This window comes from Triticum aestivum, chromosome 4B (genome assembly GCF_018294505.1).
Source record: "Triticum aestivum cultivar Chinese Spring chromosome 4B, IWGSC CS RefSeq v2.1, whole genome shotgun sequence".
NCBI classification, from domain to species: domain Eukaryota; kingdom Viridiplantae; phylum Streptophyta; class Magnoliopsida; order Poales; family Poaceae; genus Triticum; species Triticum aestivum.
In genome coordinates this window covers 368,603,736-368,623,150 of record NC_057804.1, presented here as the reverse complement: position 1 = coordinate 368,623,150, position 19,415 = coordinate 368,603,736, and the positions used below count along the sequence as shown (strand labels likewise).

General features: G+C 46.9%; 1 protein-coding gene across 2 annotated transcripts; it reads left to right on the top strand.

Moving 5' to 3' along the window:
• LOC123092202 (uncharacterized) lies at window positions 1-7,972 on the top strand. 2 transcript variants are annotated; one of them, XM_044513903.1, is made up of 9 exons: window positions 1-636; window positions 3,120-3,305; window positions 3,554-3,646; window positions 3,836-4,018; window positions 4,118-4,220; window positions 4,306-4,491; window positions 4,762-5,903; window positions 6,384-7,360; window positions 7,608-7,972. In XM_044513903.1, the coding sequence occupies exons 1-9, from the start codon at window positions 427-429 to the stop codon at window positions 7,672-7,674; spliced, it is 3,147 nt and encodes a 1,048-aa protein (XP_044369838.1). In that variant the 5' UTR covers window positions 1-426; the 3' UTR covers window positions 7,675-7,972. The 2 variants fall into 2 exon arrangements, with proteins under 2 accessions (XP_044369838.1, XP_044369839.1); XM_044513904.1 differs by lacking the exon at window positions 7,608-7,972 and having other exon boundaries at window positions 103-636; window positions 6,384-7,364.
• The last annotated feature ends 11,443 nt before the right edge of the window (window positions 7,973-19,415 follow it).

Sequence of the window (19,415 nt, the reverse complement as noted above, 5' to 3'; positions counted from 1 at the left end):
GACTGGAACTGTGGGCTCACTAGGTGGTGGCATGGGCATGGGCCGACGAGGCCACCACCTGGCACGCCCCGTGCATCGCCACCACAAACACGCACGGGCACACGGCACACACTACTCCCGCTACCTTCCCCTATAAATGCGGCACCAGATAGGGACGGCAACCTCTTCCTCCTCCCTGGGCTCGTGGGTTTTGTTCACACACACCCGCAGGGAGAGGGTTGCTCGGAAACCCGCGGACTTTGGCTGGCGTACCCACCCAACCCAGCCCCACCCCCCGCCTCACTTCCCCTCCTCCTCGCACTCGCGCCAGTAACGCCTCGCCAAAAACCCAAACCCCCAGCCCAGAATAAGCAGGCGATTCCCCCCAAACCCCTTCCATTACCGTCCTCCGATTTCGCATGCCTCTGCCGGTCGCCTAGCCTTCCCATGGCACCGGGTGGAGGGGGCGCGCTGCCGGCGGTCATGGCGCGGGATGTGCCTGGGCCCGCGGCGATCCCGGCCGCGGCCATGGCCAGCGCCGAGGTGGCGGCGGCCGAGGTGGTGCGCCGCGTCCAGCCCACCGAGGCCTCGGAGCGCCGCCGCGCCGAGGTCGTCCACTACGCGCGGAGGATCGTCGGAACCGCGCTCGGATGCGAGGTGCGTGCTCCTCCGTTTCGCCGAACGCTCTTTTCTTCTTCAGTTTCCGGTTTTGTCTGGGTAGGGTAATCCTGCGGCGTCTCGTCTGGGGATCCTCGTGCTTGTTACATTATTCTTCCTTTAGATTTGTTTATTACTTTGCTTCCGTCGCTCTCTCTCCTCCGGACTAGTACTACTTGCTATACATTTCAAAGACATCGGGTTAGGGTAGGATTAGTACTATTCCTTGATTAATTGCGTCGTACTGACGAGGAGCTAAACTAATCGCGGCGTTGCGATTCCGTGACTATCTGCTGCCTTCCCCAAGGATTTCTGTTATGTACTGTAGACTAGTACTATTTGACTAACAGACTTGTGTTAGACCAAGTCGGCCCTTTCTTTCTTCTGCTTGTCACGGTCTCACAAAAGCAACTTCATCCGTTTAGAAATCAGAAATAAGCTTTCTGTCTGCTCTGATCTATGCGTTTTCGCTTTTTAACCCTAGAAAAGGCGCCCTATGCTTTACGAAATCCAACTTTTACCATCTCAGCAGGCTTTCTTTCAGAGGGGAAACAAACTTTGGCATTTTGCCAAAAAGATTAACGAAAGCCTTTTTGTTTTGGTTCTGCCCCTGCCCCTGCCCCTGCCCGTGATCGCATGCTTGACTGGCAGGCGGATGCAGACCATGATGCGTACACTTCATACACGATGACCCATCCACGTGGTTACCAAACAGTGTGGCAACTGATCAATGCTGCTGTGGTTGAATCTTGTTGTGGTTCTCTGTCCCCATCACAGCTTGCAGAGGATTTTGACATAGCACTAGTGAGATTTAGTAGTATAGCCATTCACCGACAGCTGCATGCCAGCATCCTGCATTCAACTCCGCCGCGATCTCTATGTTCCCAGATCGCATTAGATATGAACTCAAAGTCCATCCTTATTTACTGACGAGCATTCCGCGGTCTACTGTTTGAATCGTACTTTGACGTGTGCCCACGGGCTCATTTATTTACATGGAAGCTCTTTACTCCGTAGCCATAGAGATGGTAGATCTGGAAAATGGTCCTTGTGGCTAGTATTATGCTGATCACTATAATGTGTACGTGGGTGTACTTGTATAGCTGGAATTGCTTGAAAGTGTGTGGCTGCTATATCTTATAGGCACTACTTCTGCACTAGGAGTCGTGTCATAAATGTTTCCTAGCATTTGGTGCTTCTCGAAAAAGATTGGTGTAATGATGTCTGTTCTTTTTGGATTATCGTCACATGCGTGTATATGAGATGGGACATTGTTCTAGTGGTCCATTATTTTTTATGTGATGCCAAAAGTGTGTAAAACAATCAAAACGAGGACCCGTGCACTGCAAGATACTATACTTCATTACCTCCCGTAAGTGTGTTATTACAGGCCAGTTCTCTATTCTTGCACTTGTTGAGTTTTGTGATCGAATTGTGTGTGAAGGTAAGAATTGGAGTGTCTTAGTCACCTGTACTGGTTGATTGGTCACTTTGTGAATCATGTGATCAACTCATTTTGTGACATAATGGGATGTTATTCCATTGTGGAGACTACATACTGAGTTATTTCAGATGGAAAATGGCAATAGCTAGGAGGGGACTAGGTACTATATCAGTTAACAAGAAAATAAATAGGCACCCAAATCCGAGCCGAAAATACCCACACCTACCACCAAAGAATCTAGATCAGTTCCTCTGATTAGCCTTGAACTTCCTATTGTAAGGCCGATGGTAGCAAACAAGTTAATCCTACTGCCAACATCATGGTTCTTGTAGTACAACTTGTGTATGTTGAAACAATGCTTTCTATCTCTACTCTTATAAATTGGAGTTGGAAGCAGTGATGGTAAGTTCACTCCCCCCACTCCATTCCAATCTCCCTTGCCCATCTAGTAATCATTAGACCCCATCCGACTTGATTTTTTTTATAAACGAAACAGAGAAAAGTAATGTAGCTGGGGAGCCTCGAACCTCACACCTACCTCTACACATAACTCTGTCAAACCAGCAAACTACTGTCTATTTGAACGGGAAGGTGCATTAGAAGTACATGACAGCACACAATTGTTTTTACTGGGACACTAACCAGCCAGTCAATCCACCAAAGTTGATTTTGATTTTTTTTCCCCTGCCGTGGCTCCTCCCGACACGCATCCTCTTGATACCGCCACTCCTCTCAACTTCCATTGTCATAACTTTCAAATTTCAAAATCTGGCCATGGTGCTTCAAATCTTGTAATGGTGCTCCCATGGCTGCTGCAGTTATGCAAGTACAGTGTTGTCTGCTTGCTTGAGTTTTTCTCTGCAGTGCTGCAAGTGCATTGGTGGTTGGTATACCATATATTAATCCAATACAATCATTTTTGTGGTTCTGTGGCAACACACGAGCATTATGCTAGTTCCGCCTAACATTTTTGTCTGGTATAACTTTTGAGATGCAGTTTTCTAATGTGACATTATTTCTTCTTTGTTTGACTGGTTAGGTCTTTGTATTTGGTTCGGTTCCATTGAAGACTTACCTTCCCGATGGGGACATTGATTTAACTGTAATTGGAAATACATCTTGTGGTAGTACTTTGATTGATGATGTTTACTACATCCTTGGGTCGGGGGAGGAGAATGGTGACGCTGAATTTGAAGTGAAGGACTTGGAACACATTGATGCAGAGGTGTGCTATCCTGTTTGCTCCTCATACACATTTATAGTTTTTTCAGAAGTCTGGGAAAACTATGATATTGCACTCCTAAACCTTTTTTGTCCTTAGCATACGTTTCTTCTCTTTTAACAAATCCTTGGTACACATGGAAGTTAGGCTTAACAACCATATACATGTTTCTTCCTTCTGATGCAGTTTTAGTCTGTTACTGTTTTGCACGTGGTAGCTGCCTCTAAATTTTCAAATATTCCGCCATCCAGGTCAGACTCATTAAATGCACTATTGGAAATATTATTGTTGATATCTCATTCAACCAAACTGGAGGAATCTGCGCAGTCTCCTTCCTTGAGCTGGTATGTTGCGATTTTTTTTTTGGAAAAATAATGCAATTTACGCTTGCTGTTCTGCTTCAGTCTTTATAGTGAAGTTGCTGAATATGTAGAATATAATGCTCAACATGTTCCTATGCTAGTCTAGGCGTTCTTTTATTTGGTTATTACTATGCCTAGTCCTGGAAAAGTAAACGGGTGTTCCTTCTTCAGGTTGACCGCAAAGTTGGGAAAAATCATCTATTTAAACGGAGCATTATATTAATCAAGGGATGGAGTTATTATGAAAGTCGTCTACTAGGAGCTCATCATGGGCTTATATCAACTTATGCATTGGAGACACTTATCCTATACGTCTTTAATCTATTCCATAAATCTCTCCATGGTCCCCTGGAGGTAAGTCCTGCAAGGAATGACTTATCTCAGACATTTGGAAACATCTTTAGACAAGGCAAAAACTGATACTTTGTCTCCATCTTTTCTTATATTTAATAGGTTTTGTATAGGTTTCTGGAATATTTTAGCAAGTTTGACTGGGACAAATACTGCATAAGTCTAAATGGCCCTGTTGCTTTATCGTCTTTGCCTAACCTAATTGGTGCGTTACCTTGTAATCTATTTCTTGGCAGAGTTATCACCTGATTCCTATTTTGTTTCAATCCTAGAACTTGTATCTCTTGCAGTCGAAGGTTTAAATGTACCTGGCGATGACTTGCTGTTTGACAAAGAGTTCCTTGAGAACTCAGTGCAAAAAGCATCTGCACCTCCAAGAAATTCTGATGCACGCTGTTCCAAATTCCGTGTGAAATGTCTAAACATAATTGATCCACTGAAGGAGTGCAACAATCTTGGCAGAAGTGTAAACAGAGGTTTGAACTAACCAAAATATATGAATTGATTGTCCCTTTCTAAATTGTCTTCCGAAACTTTGACAAACATATATTGTTTGCCTTTAGCATCATATGTGTGATGTGCTGATGTGTACATGAAGTTGTGCATAAATCCGTAAACAGCATGATCTCGTACTGAACATATGTAGAGTTTTGTTTGAGTGATATATTATATGGAGTATTTTCTTTCTATATTTGTTTGCTGGCGAGGGACTGCCAAGTCTTGTTTGACATTTTATTATTGTGCAGCGAATTTCCATCGTATTCGAACTGCTTTCTCGTTTGGTGCTTGGAAGCTTGGTCAAATTCTTATGTTACCACCAGAACTTATTCCTGATGATATTTTCGCATTTTTCAAAAACACCTTGGAGAGGAATGAAAACGGAGTAAGGTCAGATATTGACCATGTTGGCGCATTTCATTGTCAGCCCTTCCTTGGTCCCAGCAATCGACTCTTAGATGGCATGTCATGCATGCAGATTTCTTACAAGGAGGAAGAGAAAAGTCGTCCTCGTGTTTCAAAGAAATTAGCTGAGCATGCAGTAAGTGTCAGAATAAACGTGCCTACACAGGGTGGATGTTTTTCAGGAGATGACTCGTTTGCACCAAGTACTGGTCTGAGTGCAAGATTATCCCACTGTGTCCGTCATGAACCAAAGGACCATGCGTATCTTTTTCATGAAAATAGAAATGGTGCCACTGAACAGTACCATGTGGCCCCTGAGATGGATGAACAGGAATCTCTTTATGCAGCTGAATCCTATATGGGTGACAAATCACTGATGCAGCCACAGCGTCATGCACACTATTCGTCAAATATGTTGAGCTCTATCCATGGCAATGATTTAGGACTTCCAAAACCTGGTCCTATAAAAAAGGAAAAGTTAACTGGAACTTCACTCCATGTGGAAGAACATCTCCATCCACTGTCATTGTTGAACTTGTCGGATCTATCAGGGGATTTGGAATCACAGTTGAGATGCCTCCGTCAAGTTCAGTACAACTTAGAATACTTGTTTGATGAATTTTCGCAGTCTGTCCAAGAAGCATCTTCTGACGGTAAGGTTGACAAGGATTTGTTTGACATTCTAAATCGTGGCATCCTGTTAAGTACTGATACGGCGCTACCTGGGCTATTGCCGCCTTCATATGCTGAAACGAATGGAATGAAGTTATCTCCAGTTTCTTCTCATAGCACTGAAGTTTCACAGCATTCACAGGACGAGGACAACTGGGGTATGCCCTTTCAGTTGAATGCCTGTGGAATAGACGTCCCATCTAATGGATTATCGCCATCTTATATTGCTGATTCAGATATTTCTGTTTCGTGGGGGCATAGATCAGAGGCTATACCCAATATGCGTGAAACAGCCGGATATATTCGTGAAAAGGTAGGAATAGGTACCCTGAAATCTCACTTTTGGATATCTCATGCATTCATCTGCGGCATTCCTGTGTTCAGTAAACTGTCTCAAAGCATTTTTATGTTTACTACTCCCTCCGTTCCTAAATATTTGTCTTTCAAGAGATTTCAACAAGTGACTACATACGGAGCAAAATGTGTGAATATATACATCCGTATGTGGTAGTCCATTTGAAATCTCTAAAAAGATAAATATTTAGGAACCGAGGGAGTATATGGCTAGCTACTATATGTACTGGCTTTTGCCTACATAGATCTAGTTTTTATTCTGGTTGTTCTGTTATTGTCCTCTTAGGATTCAAAAGGGGAATATAGTTTATTGTTTCGGTAAGCGGGAAAGTCTGTTCACTTTAGAAAACATGTATTGCTACATTCCTCTGAAATATATCTGTCCGTTAATTGTTATTTGTTGTATATGATAGTTACAAGTTCTGTTTCTGTATTACAGCACATGACATCTATAGGAGAGAAAGGGAAGATCCTGATCAATCAACCAGTGAATATTAAAAGCAACCAGGCCACGATTTCCAAACGAAGTTTTGTCCCTTGCCAGGAGCAAGTAGCGCCAGACAGTGGGACCAAGGGAATAAGGATAAGTCGGTCATTGGGAATTGGCGATGGTCTAAATGGATATACTCTCTTAGGTATGAAGACGGCTGAAAAGCACAGTGGTCATACTCGAAAGGAATTTGTCAAACCCCACTATGAAGCAAGGCACACTCGTAGCTCCTATGGGGATGTCGGCTCGAACAAAACCTTCTTCCAGAAGCGAAATTATGATACTGTCATGGAGTGTGCACGACCAGTTAGTGCAAAATATCAGCCACCTGAAGTTGAGGGTACTCCAGATGAGTGCACATACATGAACAATAACTTGGCAAGAAATCAAAGCTGTGACACTCCTAAAGGGTATGGGACAAATTTAAGACTAGCCTCTGAGACATTAAAACTTCAAAGCAGCACAAGAGGAAGAGGTTTCTCGAAAAAGAACTTGCCTGCAAAACAAAAGTATGATAATCACAGTGGGCACCCATATTCTTCTGTGAGAGATACAAAGCATGTACCGAATGGCCAAGTTGCGACCATTCTAAATGGTTCGACAAAGGAGGTTGCCCTGAACGAAGAATTGGTTGAAAATGGAACTAAACCAATGCCAAATGTTTTCATTCCTTGTGATAGCAGCTGGAATAACCAACGGATGCTTCTGGCACCTACTACTTGTCACCCCTCCGTCCCTGTCACAAAAGCATATTCTCAATCTGGAGCCTTGGAGACACAGCCAGATAGGATTATTGAGTTTGGCTCTTTGGGGCCTTTCTCGTTGACATCTCCCTCACCAAAGTCAAACAAGGCCTCGCCAAAGGCATGTGCAGACGCCTCTGCATTGGCGTTACAGAGCTATAGAGCCAGTGCAATCCAAAGCAGGTAACATCAAAGGATCTTACAGAGCAATATATTAGTGTAGTCTTAGCCTTGAAATATGCTACAGGTCAAGCATCTAAGAATGATGTCACAAAATAGTAATTTGGGTTTATTTATTATAAAATAACACTAGGTTTGTTTTTGTTCAATGGTCAGCTTCGCATGCTTATTTATCTTAGCTGCATTCAGTCCATTGACCCTGTACTACTACCTTAATATGGTTAATCTGTTAACTTTGACACTGTCTCAGGTCGTCAGGATTTTACAGAATAGGAGATGAAGAGCAGTTCCCCCCACTCCATGCTAGGACCCGCTGAGACTTACAGTAGCACACAAATGATCATCATTTAACTAGGAGCAAAAGAAGAGTTAACCAGTTGATGTTTGCAAATATGACCATCGTAATAGTATACACCTACCTTGTAAAGTTATATCGACACCTTGCGTTTCTAGCTTTCGTGTCTATAGGTAAAGGTACCAAAGAAAGATTTTAGGAGCAAGGACTAACTATACAGTTGTAGTTTTCCCTTCTCAAAATTAGAAATGGGTAAAATAGGAGAAAGATAAACATATTTATAAGTTTTTCTTGAGACAAAATTATGAGCCTTTCTGCTACCGTGAACTGCGAAAGTGTTTTTTCAAATAGTAAATTGCAAAAAAAAAGAGGGTAAAAATAAAAAAATCACTTTTTTTTTATAAACAGAGATGAATGTTTCAACATCGTGCACATTTTTTTGCGCTGAAATGAGATTCATGTGCCACGCTGGTGAAAAATTCATCAATGATTATGAAAAAGGGTGTGGTTGGCACTAAGTCGACCGAGACTAACCAAGTCTTAGTCAAGTGAGATAACGTGTAAGAAAAAAAATGTTTTTTGCACGGCTTTTGATGTAAAAGCTCATAAACATAATCAAGTCTTTTGTTGGCTGAAATTTAGCAAGATTGAAGAAAAAACAGATTTTTTTAATTTTACTCTGTTTTCTTATTTTTACTATTCATCAAGATGGAGTGAGCTCGAGAGCACAAACTCTGTGTCTCAACTGTTGCTACACAAGTACTCCAAACTCTGTGTCTTAACTATTTAAGTTGCTATTTCTAAGGGCACAACTCCAACACCATGCGTCAAAATGCCTCAAATGCTTAAATTATGCAGTGTCGACACCTTTTGCCATCTAATGCCGTGCATCAACTGTCCACTAAATGTCCGCAAACGTTTGAAACCCCACAAACTAGAAGCAAAGCCGGGGAGGTTTGCGGGCGCCTGGTTCTACATCATGTTGGTGTTCGACAATTAGGACCCGTACAGAACCCTATTTTTCGTTGCGCTCCAACCGCCACTCCGATCTTGGTGGATGCAGATCTAGAGCGGATGTGACCGGGCGCTGCCGCACGTCGGCCGAACGACATTCACATTGGTGCGGCTGCCAAGAAACCTGCTTCAGCATGCGAACGTGACCGGATGGGGCTATAGACGGCTTCCAACTGTTAGCGAATATAGTTTCCGTAGTAGTCTCCAACTCTTTCCCTTACTTGTTCTACTCAAACTCTTGTAAACCCTTCTTGTACGCCAAGGCTTGCTTCGGCCACATCAATATATACAGCCCCGACTCCCCCTCAAGGGGTAGGGAACGCTTATCATCTTACATGGTAATCAGAGCCACCTCTTCCCAAAACATCTAGCCAAAGATCAAAACCCTAAACCACATACCATTGTCTCCATGGCTTCCTCAGCCGGCGTTGCTCTTAACCTTGGATCGCCGCCGTTAGAGAAGCTCGCAAGAGGAAATTTCATCCTTTGGAAGACTCAGGTTCTCCCAGCCCTGCGAGGTGCGCAGGTTACTGGGCTCCTGGACAACTCCGATGCCGCTCCATCGAGGGTGGTGGAGATCACGAAGGCGGATAAAACCACGGCCCTAGAGCCGAATCCCCTCTACGGGCCCTGGATCGCCAAAGATCAACAGGTCCTATCGTATCTACTCAATTCCATGTCTCCTGAAATCCTTGCACAAGTCGTCGGGAAGGACTCCACCTACGAGCTCTGGACGACGGTGACAAATCTCTTCGCCTCGCAATCACAATCCCGGATCACCAATCTGAGGATCGCCATCACCAACACCAAGAAGGGCACCATGTCGAGCTCGGCGTATATGGCAAAGATGAAGAGCCTTGGGGACGAACTTGCTGCTGCTGGGCGCCCTGTCTCTGACCCGGAGATGGTGGACTACATCCTGGCGGGACTTGATCGCGACTACGACTCTGTGGTTGCAGCGATCGGTGCTGTCAAGAACACTATCACCGCCGACGACCTCTTCGCTCAGATTTCTGCGTTTGATCAGAGGATGGAGATGCTGGGTGATTCATCTTCAGGAGGATTTCATTCATTGGCCAACGCAGTCTACAGAGGCCGTGGCCAGTCCCGCGGCAGATCCCGTGGGCGAGGAGGAAGGGGGCGCGGCCGTGGTGATCGTGGTGACCGCGGTGACCGCCAGCCCTCTCCTACAAACAGAGGCGGCGGATTCAGAGGACGCTCTCGACAACAACAACAACAACAACAGGTGCGTGAACAGCAGCACGATTACCCTGAATGTCAGATATGCTATAGGCACCATCCAGGAGGCGCACGTGTTTGCTGGTGGCGCTATGAAGAGAACGATCAGGAAGAGAAGGAGGCGCATGCTGTCTCCTATGGCGTAGATACAAACTGGTACGCCGACAGTGCAGCAACAAATCACATCACAGGTGAACTTGAGAAGCTGACAACACGGGAGAAGTACAATGGAGGCGACCAAATTCGCACGGCAAGTGGTTCTGGTATGAATATCACTCACATTGGTAATTCAATTGTTAAAACCCCATGAAAAATTTGCACCTGAATGATGTCTTGCATGTTCCTCAAACATCAAAAAATCTTGTTTCCGTTCATTGATTCACCCTTGATAACAATGTTCTCATAGAATTCTACCCTTATTTTTTCTTGGTTAAGGATTTGAGAACAAGGAGAATCATTCTTAGAGGACGGTGCGTGGGAGGCCTCTATCCACTTATATCATCATCATCATCTTCATGGTCAAATAAGCAAGCCAACATTGTCACCAAGCCATCATCATCAAGGTGGCATAGTCGTTTAGGTCATCCATCTTCAGTCATAGTTAAATACGTTCTTAGCAAAAATAAACTCTCTTATGAGAATAGTGTTGAGTCAGTTTGTGATCCGTGTCAACAAGCAAAAAGTCATCAATTACCTTATTCCATCTCTACTAGTGTGTCTATTGCTTCTCTACAACTCATATTTTCAGATGTATGGGGGCCAGCCCCTACTTCAGTGGGAGATTTTCTTATTATGTAAGCTTTATTGATGACTATAGTAAATTTACTTGGATTTATTTGTTAAAGAAACGGTCTGATGTTTTCCAAGTCTTTCTCAATTTCCAAAATCTTGTTGAACGCAAACTGAACTCTAAAATCATTGCTATGCAAAGTGACTGGGGTGGTGAGTATGAAAAATTGAACTCTTTCTTCCAAAAACTTGGCATATCACATCATGTCTCTTGTCCTCATGCTCACCAACAAAATGGATCTGCTGAAAGAAAGCATCGTCACATAGTTGATATGGGGCTTGCATTGCTCGCAAATGCATCCATGCCACTTAAATTTTGGGATGAAGCATTCTTAACTGCTACATATCTTATCAATTTGCTTCCAAGCAAAGTTATCAAATTTGAAACTCCTATTACACGACTCCTTGGTGTCACACCAAACTACACATCTCTTCGTGTTTTCGGTTGTGCATGTTGGCCCAATCTTAGACCCTACAATACACGCAAACTTGCTTTTCGCTCAAAAAAGTGTGTCTTTTTAGGCTATAGTCCCATGCATAAAGGGGTCAAATGTCTTGATGTTCCTAGTGGTAAGGTCTACATATCCCGAGATGTTGTCTTTGATGAATCCGTGTTTCCGTTTGCATCACTTCATCCCAATGCCGGTGCACTTCTTCGCAAGGAAATTCTTCTTCTTCCTCCACATCTTCGGTCTTTTGATCATGGGGGCGACAATTGTACTAATCAAAGTGACGATATTTCTACTAGTACTTGCTCTTCTCTGTTGCCTATGCAGGTCTCTGGAGAAAACAGGGCTCAAATTGATCAAAATCCTGAAAATATAGCTCAAATTGATCCTATATTGCATGCCGAGGAAGAAGACGAACCTGGCACGGACAACGAAGGTGATCCGGCGGCGCCTGGAACTCCTATGCGCGGGCAGACCTCGGATCGCACCTCTGTCAGCTGCGGCAACGAATCCAGGGAGGGCCACTCCCGCGCCGCCACCTTAGCAACAGGCGGGTCCAGCAGCGGGGCCGGACCCCCCTCGCCCCGTGTGCGCCTGCAACCGCGGTCGGGCAGCGGATCGGCTGTGCCCGACCGGGCGGTTGGCCCTCGTGTGCGCTCTGGGGAGGCGGCCACACCTTTGGCTGCAGGATCATCTGCGCAGGAGGCAGCAGATTCCCCTGTGTCAGCACATGCAGGCTCGTCAGGATCTTCTGTGGCCAACATTCCTGAGGTTCAGCCAGCAGCTTCTGCACGGGTTATGACACGTCTACAGAAAGGTATACGGAATCCTAAAATAAGAAAAGATGGAACTATACCATATGGAATGTTGTGTATTTCAGGAAAGCCAACAACGTTGAGTAGTGCACTTGACGATCCTAAGTGGAAGAAGGCAATGGATGAGGAATATTCTGCACTCATGAGGAACAAAACCTGGCATCTTGTACCAAATCAAAAAGGCAGAAATATCATCGATTGCAAATGGGTGTATAGAATCAAAAAGAAGGCAGATGGCTCCATTGACAGGTATAAGGCACGTCTAGTTGCAAAGGGCTTTAAGCAACGTTATGGTATTGATTATGAGGACACCTTTAGTCTTGTTGTGAAAGCTGCAACTATCAGACTTGTGCTAGCCATTGCTGTATCCAAGGGTTGGAGCCTAAGACAGCTAGATGTACAGAACGCGTTTTTGCATGGTGTTCTGGAAGAGGAAGTGTTCATGAGACAACCACCTGGATATGAGGATAAGGAATCACCACACTATGTTTGCAAGCTTGATAAAGCACTCTATGGTCTAAAACAAGCACCCAGAGCATGGTACTCCAGATTAAGCTTACAGTTGAAATATCTTGGTTTCATTGCCTCTAAAGCTGACATGTCTTTGTTTATTTATAACAAGGCTGGAGTAGTCATTTTTGTGCTTATATATGTTGATGATATCATAGTTGCAAGTTCTTCACAAAATGCTACTAATGCACTTCTGCATGACTTGAGCTCAGAGTTTGCCTTGAAAGACCTGGGTGACTTGCATTTCTTCCTTGGGATTGAAGTTAGAAAAACTCAAGATGGTATTGTGTTAAATCAGGAGAAATATATCATTGAGCTTTTGTCTCGCTTGGGAATGAAGAATTGCAAGCCAGTACCTACACCTTTATCTTCCTCAGAAAAACTCTCAGCATATGAAGGTGAGTCACTGCAAGAAGAAGAGAGCACAAGGTACAGAAGTACTGTGGGAGCATTACAATATCTAACTCTCACACGTTTAGATATCTCATTTGCTGTTAATAAAGTTTGTCAATATCTTCATGCTCCCACTTCCGCACATTGGTCAGCTGTCAAGAGAATTGTAAGATATGTGAAGCATACTATGGGAACAGGACTTCACTTCAAACGTTCTGGCTCCTCTCTTGTGAGTGCATTCTCTGATGCTGACTGGGCAGGATGCAGTGATGATAGAAGATCAACTGGAGGCTTTGCAGTGTTCTTTGGGTCCAATCTTATTTCTTGGAGTGCTAGAAAGCAAGCAACTGTGTCACGATCAAGCACAGAAGCTGAATACAAGTCCTTGGCGAATGCAACTGTTGAAATCATTTGGGTTGAATCACTTCTTGAGGAATTGAGGATCAAGAAAAATCGTATCTCATGTTTATGGCGTGATAACTTGGGAGCAACATACTTGTCTGCAAACCCTGTGTTTCATGCAAGAACAAAGCACATAGAAATTGATTTTCACTTTGTGCGAGAGAGGGTTGCAGCAAAGAAACTTGAGATACGGTTTATTCCCTCTAAGGATCAAGTGGCGGATGGCTTTACAAAGGCTTTACCAGCAAGACCGTTTGAGGAGTTCAAGAGTAATCTTAATCTAGGGTAGTTAAGATTAAGGGAGGGTGTTAGCGAATATAGTTTCCGTAGTAGTCTCCAACTCTTTCCCTTACTTGTTCTACTCAAACTCTTGTAAACCCTTCTTGTACGCCAAGGCTTGCTTCGGCCACATCAATATATACAGCCCCGACTCCCCCTCGAGGGGTAGGGAACGCTTATCATCTTACACCAACCACATTCAAGCGTGATCGACATTCATGTTGGCTAGGCGAATGAGAAGCCACCTTTGGGCGAACACATTCAACCAATCGCTCTGTGTGCCCACGCGCCCGCTACTATTTAAAGACCGCTTGCTACGGCACAAACCCTACCACCTTTGAGGTCCATCTCTATTTGTCCAAGCCCTCGACACCCCACCCATTTTGTCCTCTGACCGCCATGAACAATAGCCAAGACCCGCCTTGGTGGTGGAGGTGGAAGGAAAAGCCCGACGCCGCCATGAAATCACGACTGAGGTGCACAATCGGGAAGCCCGACACACGAGCCACATTTCAACGAGACAACTCCTAGATCTTCAGAGGAGAGCTCGGGGGAGGAGGACACAACGATGGAGGAGCTGGCACCCAAGCCGGTGGCCGAGTTCACCCCGCAGCAAAGGGAGGCGCACTACAACCGCTTCTAGGAGGAGCAGGCCCCGCCTTTATCCGCGTTCCGGATGCTATAGGAGGAGCACCGGTACAACCTACAACTTCTCTCATAGCATCAACTGGCGGAGGTCCAGATCGAGGGCGAGCAGGCGTCCAGTCAAACCGTCACGGCCATGGATGAACAGTGGCGGCACGAGTCCATGCGCAACGCCTACACCATTCTATGCGAGCGGTGGCAGCTCTACGTCAATGAGGCGGAGTGCAACCGCCTCTTCGCCGAGATTGCGAAGGAGGCGCAGGTTGTGGCGGACGTGACCAATGTCAGGATCGGCAGCTCTGCGTCATTCGCATCGGACCACAACTATGACGAGGCCGGACCGTTCGGCTCAATTATCGATCTTACCTTCACCTGACGTCCAACGCCTGGCCGAATCCGATGAAGAGTAGGATGTGGGACACATGCCCACGTCCGATTAAGAGTGGACTATGGCTGGATCCTTTTATTTTCGGAAATGTTAACGCCCACACGTGTGGGCGTTTGCATATCGCCCACACGTCTCCATCAGCACTCATTTTGCCACGTATGAATAGATGACATCAGCAGAATTTTTTTTGGTTTTCGGCTTAAAAATATTGTATCTCCTAAATAAAAAAACGAACTAAAAATCCCTTTTCACCATTAAATCCGTCTCGACGAGATCTTCAAAACTAGACCCCATGTGGATATGTTTCGCCGATTTTTTTTGTCAGAAGTTGCCACGATGTTTACACTGTAGTTGCCATAGGGCTTAAACTAAAGTTGCCATGTGGCAATTTAGTTTGTAGATCATGGCAATTTTAGTATTTTGATGATGGCAACTCGAGTACTTTGACCATGAAAATTATTTTTTGTATGAACCATGGCAATTTTACGTGCATGTATCATGGCAATTTTAGTTTATGGTTCATGGCAAGTCTAGTTTCTTAATTCCCCGTTTTATAAATGTCAAAATTTACTTTTAAATGTAGAAGAAAATAGCTGAAACATATCATGGCAACTTCAGTGTAAACATCATGGCAATTCATATGCAATAGACATGGCAACTTTTAATCCAATTTTTTTTCATCAAAACATATCAACGTGGGGTCTAGTTTCGAAGATCTTATCGCGAGAGATTTAATGGTGAAAACGGATTTTCAATCGAATTTTTCGTTTAAGAGATAAAACATTTTAAAAACTGAAAATTCAAAAAGATTCCTGCATGCATGCATGCAATGACGTGGCAATCTGTTTACATTAGAGACGTGTGGTGCGTCTCCCTTCCTGCCACACGTGTGGCAGTTAGCGCGACCCTTTATTTTACTATGCAAAAAGTCCAACTATTAACGAAAACCAACCAACGTCTGTTTTTGGTTTGATGCATTGGGTTGGATGGTCGCCCCCCGTCTGATGTCCATGGACATATCCGAGCATCTACAGCTGGATATGTCAAATATGGCCCCTCAAAAGCCCGTGGACACGTCCGGCCATGTCCGCGGGCAGTGACCGAGCACGCCTTAAATTTCATTTGTTGCATTCGGACATCTTATATTAGATTCTTAAATCCATACAAAGACATACAAACGAAATAAGCCTACGTACTACGTCGATCACCTAGCTACTCATCGTCAGAGATGCCGACGATCTTCGTGCCCGGCTCCGGCAGCATTGGCTCCTCTGGCTGCTCCGCTCCGGCCTCCTCCATCTCTATCTCCGCATCGAGTTCGATGAAGAGCACGTCGGACGCCGCCTGCTCTTGCCGGAGGAACGCTCGGTTGGCCTTCACATATACCTCATCCTGGATGGACTCCAGGATGGCCTGCTGCTCCCCATCTCGTCGGACTGGGCGATGACGAACTTCGCCCGCGCCGGCTCCATGTTGAAGCCTGTCAGCTGCTGCTCTACCATCTCGTCGGACTGGGCGATGGCGAACTCCGCCTCCGCCTGCTCCATGTTGAAGCCTAGCAACTGCTGCTCCGGCTGCTCTGCCTCCTTCGCTTCATGCACCTTCGTTGGAGCCAGCTCCGCCTGCTCCATGTTGAAGCCTAGCAGCTGCTGCTTCGGCTGCTCTGCCTCCTTCGCTTCATGCACCTCCGTCGGAGCCAGCTCCTCCTCCTCCTCCGGCTCTGGCGAGTCCGGAGGCAGCCCGACAACGTTGCGGGCTGCACGCGTGGCTTTTCTAGCCCGGATCTCCTGCTAGATCTCGACGCGGCGCTTCGACGTGAGCATTGCGTAGTAGGTGATCTTCGTCCGAACCATGGCGGACCGCCAGAGCGTGGGCAGAGCGCCGGAACGGGAGAGGGAGGAGGTGGATGGGCTCGAACTGGCGGTGCGGAGAGGGGGGAGGTGGATGGACTAGGGTTGCGGGACTCAGGCCGGGTAAAATAGGCGGATTTGCTCTTGGGCGGCGAGCCGGAGTGGCGCCACGCGGCGTTCACACCGCATCGACGGAGGAGGCGTCCGTCGGACCGCCGGGTTTCCAAACGAGTCCGCGTGGGACCCTTTGTCAGTCCTACGTGACGGGCGTGTCCGTGCGCCCCCATATCCACCTCATATTTGGGCTGGATATGAAGGGTGCCGGTCAGCCCGAGCGTTTGAGGCTGAGAGGGGGTCATCTGGGTCCGAAAATCATGACTGATCAGTGATAGGGGGGCTCGCTCGAACGTATGCGACAGGTTTGGGGTCCGGCTGTAGATGCTTTGAGTAGATAATGTATAATAGCCCGATGAGAAACACCGAACAGCTCAAGGTTTTCTACCGGTCAAAAGATTAACAATGGATGCAATTGCCCCCACCCATCTTTGCATCGCCTGGCCGACGGAGGACACCACTTTCCGATTTCTCCTTGTGGCAAGGACTGGCACATTACGCTTTAGAGATCCATAAAGGCCTTCATTCCTTGCAGGGGCGCCCTTCCTTTTCGACTTCCTGTTTGCTCCTTGTGGCAGCTGCCGAAAGCTAGACCTGCACCTTGTGGTCGTTTTCTCCTTGCCGTGTGTACTTGATGTCTGTTGTCTTTGAAGAAAGTAAAGGTGATGTCACCATCGCGGATTTACTATGCTCAACATCTGTGTTCACGAGCTTCTGTTTGGGTTGGAAACCTTTTGCATCACCTCGTAGACGAGGTTCCTAAGCATATCCTAGATGATCTCCTCCACATGTCCTGCTTCCATCTGATTATCAAGCGGTCAATTCCTAACCTCCTAGAGTGCCTGTATTGCGCTATAAGAGCAACTCCAACGGGGCGACTCATTTCGTCCGCTGGCGTCTGTTTGGGTCGGCGCGTTTCGCCGACTTTGCGTCTGTTTGGGTCGTCCGTTTTTCGTCCGCGGGCGACCTATTCCTGACCTATTTTTGAGCCGGATTTGTGTCGGTGCAGACAAGAGACGGGCGTGCTCGCGCGCCTTCTCCTCCCCCCAGGACCGCTGGTCGGTAGCACATTGGCCTCCCCCATCCAACAGCAACCCTCGCCCGCCTCCTTCGACGCCGACATCGCCTGGTGACTCTGCCAGCCGCCGGCGCCGCAACATTCGCTGAGCAATGCCGCCACCTCCCACATCGCCCGCCACCGCTGTCTTGCCGCTGGGGAACCGACTGCTTCCCACCCCCGCTCCCCCTGACACAGCCGCGACCGCGACCAAGAAGCCACCTCGCCGCCCTGGCCAGATCCCCACGGTACGCTCGTCGGACGCCGGCCCGCTCGTCGGACGGCGGCAGGGCAGCTAGCTGGTCCGTGCGCGCCGCGACTCCCTTCGTCGACGCCCGCAAGCTGTTCGACAGTTTGCCAAGGTACAAAATGGACTCCGCCGACGAGTTCTTTTTTTCACAATTTCCTTTGCGACTCCGACGATTCGTCGTCCGATGACGAGGGGGAGATATTGGTTGCCGTGTTGGTCCATCACCACCTCAATAGCCAGCGGCCGTTGTTCCTTGGCTCCATTCCGGGCCACCTTCCGACGTTGAATCGCAATCGATCGAGAGAGCGGGCATCTCCTTCTTTTGAAGGACTACTTTGATACAACAAATTCGTTGTTCAAACATCAGAAATTCCGCCGACGTTTCCGTATGAGTAGGCATCTTTTCAACCGTATTAGGGAGGGGGTGGTCGGCTACGATGACTACTTCGAGTGCAAAGAGGATGCCGTTGGAAAGATTGGTTTCTCCTCTTATCAGAAATGCACTGCCGCAATCCGAATGCTTGCATACAGAGTGCCCGGTGATCTCATTGATGAGTACGTCCGTATGAGCGAGTCTACATGCCTAGAGTCCCTGTAGAAGTTCTGCAAGGCTGTTATTGTTGTGTTTAGCCCCGAGTACTTGAGAGAGCCGACTCCTGAAGATACATCCCGTTCGTTAGCAATGAACACCAGCAGGGGCTTCCCAGGATGCTTGACAACATAGATTGTATGCACTGGGAGTGGAAGAACTGCCTTTCTGCTTGGCAAGGGTAGTATAAGGGCCATGTCAGGGCTTGCACTATCATACTAGAGGCCGTGGCGTCTCAAGATCTCTGGATCTGGCACTCTTTCTTTGGCATGGCCGGATCACACAATGATATCAACGTGCTTCAGCGCTCGCCGGTGTTTGCTAGGCTTGCCGAAGGCAACAACCCACCGGTGAACTTTACTATCAACGGCCACAACTATGACAAAGGATACTACCTGGGTGACGGTATCTATCACTACTGGAATCAGGATCTTTACCATTAGCTAGCTCTTTGTCGTTGGTCTTTGCCATCAGCTTACAGAAAGTCGATGGCAAAGAACGAGCGGACAGCAAAGATTGTGTTTGCCATCAGCCTACTCTTTGCCGTCTGCTAACAGATGGTAAAGAAGCTTTGTCTCTTGCTAGCAGACGACAAAGAGGGAGGGTGGCCCACGAACGAGAACCACATAACGGCCATTTTCTTTGCCGTCCGCTAGCAGACAGCAAAGCTTCTTTACCGTCTGCTAGCGCACGGCAAAGAGAATACCCAACCAAACAACCATTTCCCCTGGGCCCTACCCCACTAACTACGCTCTTTGCCGTCTGCTAGCAGACTGCAAATAAATTAAACCTAACCAAAAAAAGGTTGTTTCCCCGCGCCCCACCCCTCTCTCTCTCCCTCACCTCACCAGCGCCGCCCCCGTGCTCGCTGTCCCCGTGCCCGCCGCCCCCACCGCTGACCCCCACCGCCCCTGCCGCACCCAACCACCACCCCCCAGCGCCTCGCCTCCCGTCGCCCCGACGCCTCGACGCCCGTCGCC